The sequence below is a fragment of the Tiliqua scincoides genome, chromosome 3 (assembly GCF_035046505.1).
Source record: "Tiliqua scincoides isolate rTilSci1 chromosome 3, rTilSci1.hap2, whole genome shotgun sequence".
Taxonomy (NCBI): Eukaryota; Metazoa; Chordata; class Lepidosauria; order Squamata; family Scincidae; genus Tiliqua; species Tiliqua scincoides.
In genome coordinates, this window is record NC_089823.1 from 150,635,459 (window position 1) to 150,647,801 (window position 12,343).

Sequence of the window (12,343 nt, forward strand, 5' to 3'; positions counted from 1 at the left end):
GAGACATGCAGAAACTGGATAATTTTTGGATAATTTTCCAAAAATAGAGGTGACGAGCCTCAAACTGTTTATGAGCAATACCTTTCCCACTGTAATCCTAGTGATGCTGGGACTGGCTATAATTAATCAGTGGAGAGAGAAACAAGCCCAGAGACACCACTCAGTGTTCCAGAGTTAAGACTTGGCACCAAAAACAAGCTTTATGGCTTAGACATGGCTCAACTCAAACAAAAGTGGGATTACAGTGATGCTGGAAGGCAAAAACATGGAACAATCACAATCAAAGAGTAAGAAGATATGCTTCATAACAGCCAAATGTGCTGCTTGTTCACAACTTTTCCATAACCTCTTTTCAGATGACATATGAAGATGAGACAGACTCGTTATCTTTATTATTTAAAAAACATTTCTGGTCCACTTTTCCTGCCAAAAAATGGGATGTCCAAAATGGCTCACAACCCAAAATTAAAAAAATAATAAGCATATAATAAATATAGTCCAATAAAAACAAGACAGCAAATAAAAACACTCATAGCAATAAAAGCAGCAAAGGCAGTAAAAGCAGCAGTGAAACACAGAGGCACAACAATCCATTAACAGCAGCCGATAGTCCCAGAAAACTAAACAACAACTGTAGCAACAGAAAACCTGAAATGGTAAAGCCAAACAGAATGTCTGAAGCCCCCAACAGAAGGTTAACAAGGGGGAATGCAGATCTGAATTCAAAAGGAATGGAGTTTCACAGTTGTGGTGCTAGCACAGAAAAGGCCCTGTGCCTTGCTGCTACCAGCCTCGCCTTAGCCAGGTTTAGCACATGCTGAAGGGCCCCTTCCGATAACTTGAAGGGTATGGGCTGGGTGATAAGGAAGAAGGTGTTCCTTTAGAAACCTTGGTCCCAAACAGTAAAGGATCTTAAAGGTGAAAACCAACACTTTGAATTGTGCTCAGAGACAAACCAGCAGTGCAGAGCAGTGCAGAGCAGCAACTCACAAAGTCAAACCACTGCACCTTGGTCATCATATGGACCACTGCATTTTGCACTATCATGCTCATTGGCTCCACCTCTACTCACTCAAACCTGCTTGAAGGTTCAGTTAAGTGCTTCAGTGAACATATGGATGATGGAGTGGGGACAGCAGGCATCACCACATTTCCCTTTGTAATTTGAAGAGGGCAATAAGTACAGTTAATGTTGTTCAGAACAGTCCATCAGAATAGTTGTTGACGCTACCAGAGACTCCACCATCCTTCCTACACTCTGCTATGGAACCAAGAGGTGGTCACTGACTAAAGCCCTTGTAGAGCAGCTATGAGTGGCCCACACCTCTCTTGAACAGAGACTCGTTGGACTGACTCTCCAACAGCAGTGAGACCGACGGCTCCATCAAGAGGATATCTGCAGGCTCTCTGGCGTGAAGGATCCGCTCATCCACGTCAAGAAGATGAAGCACCAATGGGCGGGCCACATCGCAAGAAGAACTGATGATCGTTGGAGCATGAGGACACTGGAGTGGTATCCAAGAGACTGGAAGAGACCACTTGGATGACCACCGACACAATGGGCGGATGCATTCGCAGTTGAGCACAATGAGAGGGATGCAAAAGGTCAGGTCACCCGACACTGGTTGACGAAAGCACAGTGCCACCAAGAATGGAAGAAATGTTGGGACCCGAGTGAAGGAAGCTAATGTCAACACTGTGAGGAATGGGTCGCCTAAGTATCCTAAGTAATAAGTACAGTATAACCTCTAAGAACATGCTTAGCTTTAAACATTAGGATGGAAAGCACCCCAAACCATAATCCACTAGAGTTCTGCTATAGCCATGTTCCCACAGGAAGGCTGATCAAAGAAACATATATGGCAAGCATTTCTCGATGTGCTGAAATCTCCCCTTTACTGTACTCAGCTGACTAGACTGCAGCAGAACAACTATTCATCTATTTTAACAGGGGTTTTAGTATTCAGTTATTATCTATGGCAGTGGTTCTCAAACTGGGGTATTGTGATGCCCCAGTCTGAGGGCCCTGGACTCTGCCTCCTAAAGGGATGGAGGCAAGGGGAAGGCAGCGATGCAATCACAAACTGGAGGCGGAGCGTGATCGCTCCACTTTCTGAAGGAACCCTGAGGAGGATCGAACAGGGGTCCCTGCACCCCTGGGAGGCTGCTGCAGAGACTGGTAAGTATATGCCAGTCCCTGGTCCCTGCCTCTTAGTGACGTGCTCCTGGGAATAGCGCTGCTGCCTTCCCCCGCCCCCTCTGCTTTCCCCCTCCCCAGCAAGGACTTACAGGACTCCCCCTGGGAGTTTGAGAACCACTGATCTATAGCATATTTAGCATTCCAATATTGATTACAGTCACAAACCTAACCTTAAATTTGTTTTAAGACCAAAGCATGAGGAAATTCAGCTCAGATTTTGCCAAACTGTATATTCTAGCTTAGTAGGTATGAAAGATATTAAGAAAGGCTGTACTTGTTGAGTAAGATCTTTCATACATTTCCACACTATAAACATTTAATGAGATTGGCTCCCAACAGACTGTTTACTACATCCATTTGTTTCATGGCACTTTATTTGCAATGCAGAAGCAAGATAGAGCAAAGGTTATTTCAGGTTCTTATCCAACACCATTTTTCTATAAATAAAGAAAAATGAAACCATTTAATTTACAGCACATTCTTAAAAGGTTAAATGCTCAATAAATTTTGCTTTATCTAACTCACTCAGCCACAAGTACCATTGTACTACTTGGGGAAAAGATACATAGAAAATTCCATAAAGACACTTAGCAATGCAGTTCAAGGTCAGGATTTCACAATAGTGCATGCAGCTGCTCCCCTCAAACACAGGGGTCTTTCAGATCCCCCCACTCTCTGAAAACACAAGTTTGGGTGTCTTTCGGAGTAGCAAGCTGTGGGCTGTTACCAGAGGGTGAATTTGTCCCTTCCTCTGTATGTGAGGTGAAGTGCTTTCCACTCATCTACTCAGGGAAGGGGCCTAACAGTTTTTATTTCTAGTGTTGCATTAAGAATTGTTTGGGCTTAACGGCCATGGTCTATGAGGATTTTCATTTACTAATGTTTCACTCATGACTTTGGTGGGCATTTTTAAAGGACTAGAGGTGAGAACCACAGACCATTCATCTCACCCCAGACCAAAAGTCATTAACTGTCTACCGATCTACTTGTGAGCATCAGCTTGCATGGCTACTAGCACTTAGAAAGGTAATGATCCAGGGATTTGGAAAAGGAAAAGAATCAAGTTGCAAAAGTGCATTGTCCTTTAAGGAACACACAGATCATTGAACTAAGAGTGGAAACTGTTATCATTTTTACTATTAATATATCACTTTTCAACAAAAAAGTTCACAAAGCGACCTACAGAAAAAATCAAACAACCAAGTAGCTAGGCCACAACATTTCTCTGTGAGCTTTTCAATAAACAATAGGTGAACAAAAGGGCAGTGGTTCCCACCTTATCTGGGTCACCCCCAAAGCCTCTTTTTCCTGCCTCAGCCAGGTGCCACCATCTTGGATGTTGCAAAATCTCACTATATCCAAGATATTGGCGCCCAAATCTGGTGAGATTTTCTGAGATCCAAGACAGCGCCACCTGGGGAACAGGAACGAAGAGCCACTGGGAACATCCTGCAGCACCCCTGTGAGAGAACGCACACTCTGGGAACACCTGGACTGAACGGGGAAAGAAAACCAAAGACAAATGTAGAACAGAGGTTCACTAACACAATACCTGAGATGGCCAAATGCTTCATGAGTAATTTCTATCCACAAACATACTTGCTCGAACTTGAGTAATGATACACATTAGGCTTTTTTATGGTGGCCCAATGGTAGCCCCACTGATCTGGTTCTTGGCAGTTCCACAGTTCAGAATGAGGTTCCACATCTCCTGAAGATACAGGGTCTGGAAATGCTCCTTAATCTGGCACTGCTCCTAAAACCTCAGCCAGAAGCCATTGTCAGGAGCACCTTTTACCAATTTAGAATAGGAAGCCATCAGTGGCTGGCATTTCCCAGAGGCTGGTGACCTTGTCTTCATATTACATACGTTGATAACCTCTGCCTGACTTACTACAATGGACTCCCTGTGGGACTGCCTTTGAAGGCTGATTAGAAACTCAGTTGATTCAAAATGCAGCTGCCTTCTTCTTAGCTAGAGTGTGATAATGAGAACATATAACATCTCTGCTGAAAGAACTGCGTGGGCTTGTAATTTGTTTCCAAACATCATTCAGAAGTAAGATATTTAAACTTTAAAGACTCTAAATGGTCTTGATATCTATTACCTCAAGGACGCTTCCTCCCATATGAACACTCTCCTACCACATACTAAGATAATCAGAAGAGTCCCTCCTCCAAATCTCAGCTCCTTTTGAGGGTCTTCTCAGAAGTGACACCCTCATTATGGTATTTACTCCTCTGGGAACTCTACTAAACCAGTGTTTCTCAAAGTGTGAGTCGGGACTCACTAGGTGGGTTGTGAGCCAATTTCAGGTGGATCCCCCTTCATTTCAATATTTTATTTTTAATATATTAGACTTGATGCTATCATGGTATGCGACTGCATTTGAGGAAATGTTACAGACCTGTGCTTTTAACAAGCTACTATGTATATTCTTTTAACAATGATAGTCAATGGGACTTACTCCTGGGTAAGTGTGGGTAGGATTGCAGCCTAGGATTGTAAAAAATGTTCCTGCTTGATGATGTCACTTCCGGTCATGACATCATTTCCAGTGGGTCCTGACAGATTCTCATTCTAAAAAGTGGGTCCCAGTGCTAAATGCGTGAGAACCACTGTACTAGACTGCTTCAATTTATCCTTTAGCAAAAATGACAAAGATCTTTCTTTTTTTACAGGACTTTTCTGGCAGATTGTCAACAGGCAGGCAGAGCAGACCTGAGAAGAACTTACTGCCATAAGCTTTGGGGGCAGTTTTATTTGTTGCCGTTAACGTTTCTATCACTTTTAGTTTCTAGAGTTATGATTTTGTGGATTGGGGTGTACTGGCCCCCTGCCCTCCACTGCCTCCCAAAGAGGTATCTCAACATCACTCAGGTTTGGGAAGGGCCTTTCTTCTTCAAACACTGCTACATAAGTGGGGTTTTAGTCTCAATGCAATACATTGGGGGAGGGGGTCCAACCACCTCCTCAGGGGCCCCAACTTTGGTGACTCTGGTCATTGGGGTTGCCAGCTGAAGCTCTTTGTATACAGAGCTTCACCAACTGAGGAAGCTGGAGGGCACCCAAGGTTGGCCAACCTGGCTGTATTATCTGGAGATTAAGGGGGAGTGCTGGGCAACAGTGGGTGTGCTATGGCTCCAGTAGCCCCAGGACAGTGACCCGCTGTAGCCAAGTATTAGTGACCTCACCTCCACCCAACTCCTAGAGTCATTGCTCCACCTGTGCTCAACCCTCTCCAGTACCTTCAGAACTTCTTCTTGCTCTACCTGATGCACTGATGGGCAAAACTAGGCTCACTCACTCACCAACCTCTTCTCTGCTTTTTGTCCTCTCAACTCCTTCCTTCCCAGGCCTCACACCTACATTATCACGTCTTTTTGTCTCTTCCATCTCCATCCACTCACTGCGTCGTCCCTCTCTGCCTTCTTCTGCTCTAATCCTCCCCCTCACACTACCCTCTGCCTTGGTCTCCACTGCATTCACCTCCTTGCTTCTGTCTTCAGTGGTGTTTCCCTTCTTGCTATCACTTGTCTCCTGTTTCCTTCCCAGTCCTCTTCCTCCTCTCTCACTTTCTCACTTCCTTGTCCTGTCCCCCTCCATAGCCTCTCACCTCCCAGGCCTTCTCTCTCTCCCCACGTTTTGCTGGCTTCCTCTCCTATCTCAGCCCTGCTCTCTCTCTCCCCAACTCCAACCCCCCTCCATTTCTCCCACTCTTCCCTATAGCCCTTCCCCCTACCTGGTTCCACTGTCCTGTCACTACACTGGCTGACTACATACAGTAGCTGTGGCCTCCAGCCATCAGCACACGGCACTGACATCACCACCAGGTCACCTTGACTTAGAGCTGAGCCACAGCTCAACATTTCCTGCTGTGATGGTCTGTGGCAGCAATGGATGAGCTCCATAGGGTGTTTTAATGCCTTATTATGATCTTATTTTGGTTTGTATGCTATATTATAAACTTCCCTTAGAACTCAATAGGGCCTTTTAGAACCCAATCCTAGCCATATCTACTCAAAAGTAAATCCCACTGTACTCAATGGGGCTTACTCCCAGGTAAGTGTGGATAGGGCTGTAGCCTTAGTTAAGTACAAACTTCACAAACTAATAAATAAATATACATGTTAGCACCAAAACATACACAGTTAGTTCTTGTTATCCGCTAGGGTTAGGTTCCTAGAAAACTTAGTGGATACCAAGTTAGCAGACACTGAATCACTGAACCTATGGGAAAAGGGGGGTTAGGTTCCAGGGGACCCTCTCCACCATACATTCTATGAACCTGAATCTTAACTTGAAGTCTATAGGGCTGGGTGACAACGATGGCTCATCAACATCTCCAGCATCTGATGCTTCCTCCTCTGTGCTGGATATCCCTTGATGTGTTGAAGGTCGATTGTGATGGCAATGTCTCTGTGCTGCTATCCCTCAACCAGGGCTGTAGCTAGGGGGGCTTTGCCCCCCCCCCCGCCAGCAGTTTGCATTTTTTCCACACTTGTCATGTAAATGTGGTTGAATGTCCTCCAATTTAGCTCCTGTTCCTTGAGAGCTCAGCCCCTCCCTGCAGGCAGCCTCCTCCAATCAGCTCAGGCTGCTGATGCTTAGTAACTCATCTTAGGGGCCAATAATAGCGACCTGCTGATAGTCACAGGACACCAGAGAGGTGGACATGAAAAAGCCTGGAGGGAATGTGCTCAGTGCCTTCAATCACCTTCCTGGGAGCTGAGTGGCTGTGCAGGCACTTTGCAGGACCCTGGAGGCTGCTGCTAAGTGTCTCTGACATCATTTGGGGGTGAGCAGGCAGGAGATTTTGGATGGGCCATTTCTGCTGTTTGGGTCTGGTATGGCCTTTCTCTTTGGGGGGGGGGGGGGAGAAGAAAGCAAGGATCTGGCCTCTAAGATTTTGAATCTTTCCTAGAGATCTCAGAGTTTTTTCATGGGTATTGGAATTCAAAGTTAGTGTAAATTGGAATAATATAGATCTAGGCCCTAAACTCCATGCCTGATATATGGTGTGGCCCTCCTTTGTATATGTTGGGTGACCACTGAACACTTGACTTCTTTGCTCCTGCAAACTGTTATATTTTCATTAAAAGTGTGGTTTTTTGCAATGTTTTGTTGACAGGTGCGAATTTGTGAATATACACCACCAAATAAACAGACATTTACTCTGAAGAACCTGAGTGCAAAAGAATTAGTGTTGAAATCTTCCAACATGGACTGTTTTGTTGTCAGGACAATCCGAGCTTCAAACTCAAGTAATCAAGAAACTTTGGAAACAACAGGGGGAGACAGAGATATCATTGCTTCTGGTAGCACCAGTAAAGCAATTAATGAGAAGACTCCTGATGATTTAGCATGAGTAGGAGAGCCTATTAAACAAATTAAACTTGGTAAATATCCAAAGAACAAAGATGGCAGATCATTCAGATCAGAGTGGTTTCAACATTTTAAGTGGTTGGAATATTCTTCAAAACTAGATGCTGCATTTTGCTATCTGTGTCACCAATTTGTTCCACTTACTAAAGAGCAAGCTTACAAAAAAAGGGGATTTAGCAATTGGAAGGCTGCATTGGATAAAACTAAATCAGGATTTTTCAAGCATGCTTCATCTGAGACCCACGTGCAGGCTATGTTAATGTGGTCTGAAAGAAACCAAAGAACTGATTCAAATACATATATTTCAACTCTAATGACAATGTACTTGAAAAACATAGGTATTACATTTCAAGCATTGTTGAAATCATTCAGTTTCTTGTAGCTAATGAGCTTCCAATAAGGGGAATATACAACATTTAAAAATCTTTTCAAATATACCCTCAAAAAGGACCCAAAACTAGCTGAATCTTATAAAATTATTCCAAAAAATGCTGCTTACCAATCCCCAGAAATTCAAAATGAAATATTTAAAGTAATGACTGATCTCATCCAAGAGGAAGTTTCCAATGACATAAAGAATGCAGATGTCCCATTTTAATCTGTCTTGGAGGATGGAACAAAAGACAAAAATCGAAGAGAAAATATAGCAATTGCTACTAGATATGTTAAAGATGGTGAAATTTATGAATCCATGCTATCCATAGAGACAACAACTGCTTTGGGCGCTGAAACTTTTACAAACACAACTTTAGATACGGTTCCAAAGTTATGGTTTAAATCCTAACAATCTGTTGAGCCAATGTTACGATGGAGCATCAGTTATGAGTGGCAAGAAAGGTGGTGTCCAGGCATTAATAAAAAAAACGGAAGAAATTCCATACATCCATTGTTTTAACTACAGGATGCATTTAGTTGTAGTTAAAGCAGTTGAAGTTGTGCCAATGGTGATGGAATTTTTGGGACAATGTGTGGAATTATACAACTTTTTGTCCCGTGGGGTAGTAGCTACTGAGTATGAAGGCAAAGCTCTTTGTCGTCTGCTGGAACAGAGATGGTCAGGACATCTTCAGGTGTGTAGGACAATTTTTGAAGAACACAAACATATATCAGAAATTCTTGAACTAATATCAATAAATAATGGAAAAAGATTTGCTGGGGAAGATGTGGTTCTTAGCACTGGTCTCCATCTTATAATGTGGAAGCAAAGTTTATTTTTTGTCTAGTGGTAATGAAAAATATTTTGGAAATTCTTTCTCCAGTAGATGAGGGACTCCAAAGTCATGACATTTCCTTGGAGCAGGCCTATAACTTAATTCAAGCTATGGAAAGTTCACTAGAAGACTTAAGAAACAGTGAGACTTTGAAATCAGTTATGCAGGAAATATCAAAACTGGCTAAAGAGGAAGAAGTAAAAATGCCAAGGAAAAGGAAATTTGATTCCTTACTTGATGATTATGTGGTGTCTGAAACAACAGGTAACAGAGCATCATGTAGTGACACCCACAGTAAGCATGCTTCTGACTTTTTTGAAATTCTGCATGTAGTGCTAGCCAAAATAAAAGATTCCACGACAATGAAGAGATTCTTCAGGCAATAATTGCAGCAGAAAATTTAGATGATGAAAATGGTAGGCTTAATTATCTAAAAAATTTCAATATTACCATTCCAAGTAAAGAAGAAATGAAAGTAGTAAAACATTTCCTTGAGAAGAACAAAATTGAAAAGCAAAATTTCTTCAGTGAAATATACAAACACCAGAGTGCCTTTGAAGATTGTTACAGTACATTAGTGGCAGTAAGAACTTTTGCATGTAGCACAGCAGTTTGTGAATCGACCTTCTCAGTGCTTACACGAATTAACAGACCTCAAAGACGATCAATGTCTCACTCAAGAATGGCTAATTTAGTATACCTAGCTTTTGAGCTAAAGAGAACCAAGAATTTAAGTGTGGAAAAGGTTCTCAGAAGATTCAATTCTCAGAAAGATAGAATTCAGCTCTACTAGGTAGTTTCAAATCTTCTGTACCTTGCTTTTTAAAAGTAATGAATAATGTAAAAAACTAATGTTCCATGGCGTTGCTATATTTTACTTCAATATCTTTCCTCTTGCTTTTAGGTAAAGTAAATTTACTTTTGTCATCAGCAAATAAAAGGCTTTCAATATAAGTAAATACTACCTGTATCATACCGATATGTTTTACTTTTGCAGTGTTGCAAGTCTGTGTATTGCACTGGTGTCCAAAATGAAAAGACAAGTTGCATGTTATTTCTATGTAGACAAATAGATTTTATGTTGCATACAGAGACGCATTTATTCTATGCAGATCATTGTTAGATTGCTTTACAGATAATGAATGCATCTTTCAAAAAAAACAAAAAAACACAACCCAAAATATTTCCTCCTAATGAAATTTGGGTTAGTTATAGGACTGATGTTTCTCCATACTTATCCTTCATTTTGTACACCAGTATAGATACCTGACGTAATTGCCCCCCCCACCTCTAGAATCCTGGCTACGGGCCTGCCCTCAACTCACTGAAGGTTGTTGATCTCAGAGCTCAGCAGTGGGGAGGGCACTGCGTCACTTCCCCCTCCCCCACCTATCTCTTGGTTCCTTCCCTGGGCTTGCCCCAGCCCCAGAGCAGCCGTCAGGTAGCCTTCCAGATACCTCTCATCTCTACCTCTGCCATCTGTGCCCTGCTTCATCGGTAGGGTTGGAAAGGTTCTGCTGGAGCCCCCCCCCCCACCAAGATGGTGTGCAAGATGGTGGGGTAAGTCTGGAAGCAGACAGAAATGTGTCCAACAGTTGTCCACAGGCCAGTACCAATGCCCTTTTGATGCAGAAAATTGACCTAATTGAGACAACTTTATTAAAAAAAACAAACAGTATAATTGGCTGGACTGGATTATTGCAAACCCCTTCCACATACTGAATAGTTGTCTCTTCCTCTCCCTTCTGCACAGCCCTGACACTGTTTGCTGTTTGTGAGGTGGCCACTGTCTCTTCTCCCAGCCGCCCTGGGTCCCTTTTAGGGAGAAGGGCGGGATATAAATAAAGTTTATTATTATTATTTCTCCTCCTGCAACCTCTCTTGCCCCCGCCTCCCTGCTTGTAGCTGCACCAAGCCCCACGCTCAGCACACTGGCACAGTATTCGCAGATAAGGTTGCAGATAACAAGAGGTAGGTGGCAATTCTGCCTCTTGGGGATAAAAGAATTTGCAGTGAATTGGAATATAAAGAGAACTGACTCGTATATATACTGAGGAATACAGAAGGGTCAAAGTATATTTTGAGGGACGAGATTATTCTGCATGTTAGATTTCTAAAAGAGAATCACTGGTATATTTGGTATTGACACTCCCATCCTAAACGTATTTCCTCCAAAGTAAATCCCAGTGATTTTGCATGGATTTCAGTCTTAGGGCCCAATCCTATCTAACTTTCCAGCTCTGATGCAGCTGCAATCCCAAGGCAAGGGAACACAATGTTCCCTTAACTTGAGGAGGCCTCTGTGACTGCCTTTCCCCCACAGCACAAGCTCTGTTGGCATGGTTGCAACTGCGCTGGAAAGTTGGATAGAACTGACCCTTATTTTAATTTCCAGTTTACAATTGGGTCTGCCAGCAACAAGACAGACCCAAGGCAGCAAGATGGAGTCTCAGGGAGCTTGCCTACATTGGCAGCGCCTATGAAATATACAGTCATCTGTAAAAATGAACTGGTGAGCTACATCAAATCCCCAATGGATGTCATTGGTTGTCATTGTTACCAATTCCCTGGCTTGAAGAAAACAAGTACATGTGGAACAGGCATAGATAGCAATCTATGAGATCACTCCCAGAAGCAAAACAGTCAGATCAGATGTGTCTGTGAGTTTGTGAGAAAACCTTGTCATGCAGCTAACCGCACAGGTCAACAAGATTTGGATGCCTGCCATTTTCCATAACCGCAGCCACTCTGAAGCAGGTCAAGGCTGCAATTCTATGCACGCTTGCCTGGAAGAACTCAATTGGACTTATTACTGGGAAGACAGGTGCATTCCGATTCTGCTGCAAGCCATTCTATAGCACACGCTGCAGTACAGAATATTCACTTACCTCAAGTTCATCAAGGGCACTTCCAAGCATAGCTGCCTGTGATATGGGTTGAACCTTTGGATTTCTAATTCCTTGAGAAGCATTCGAAATGACATCAAGCGCATTCTGGATTTCATTACATACGGAGTCCTTGCTAGCTGCGAGAGATGCAACGTCTGAATGTTCCAAACAAGCAGAACAAATTGAATGTAGAAGAGAGGAGTTTTCCTTCAGAGAAGCACGTGCTGCTGCAATGTCATCTCGTTGATTGTTGGATTTTAAATCCTGTCAGAAAAAACACAGTGGTGTGTTTTTAAAAAAAAAACTGTTTAAACACTTTAGAACTGACAAGTAATGTCGCAACAAATTATTGCAATCTGTTCTGTATCCACTGAAGAAAAACAAAAAGATAAATTAAACAGATTGATTTACTGTGTTTTCTCCTGTAGCACACTTTGCTGATCATTTCTAAAATGCCTGGGGTGAAAGGAAAAAATTAATTCAATGCAAGGAAAAAAGGGATGGGTATGTTTTTGTTTGGTTGGGTTTTTCAGACACCCAAAGTAGTTCAGACCATAGAAATTGGTCACTGCCCATAAAAAACACATTTGCTGATTCAGCCAGCCATATTCTCTGTCTCCACAGCAGTAGGAAGCCAAGAGCACTAAAGATGCTCACA

At 42.8% G+C, this 12,343-nt stretch overlaps 1 protein-coding gene across 1 annotated transcript in view; it reads right to left on the reverse strand.

The window, feature by feature from the left end:
• Positions 1–12,343, reverse strand: part of CTNNA3 (catenin alpha 3) — an 808,499-nt gene that overhangs the window by 654,454 nt on the left and 141,702 nt on the right. Inside the window, exon 6 of the mRNA XM_066622270.1 lies at positions 11,686–11,949. Within this exon, the coding sequence (XP_066478367.1) occupies positions 11,686–11,949 (264 nt within the window). The remainder of the gene's footprint in view (positions 1–11,685; positions 11,950–12,343) is intronic.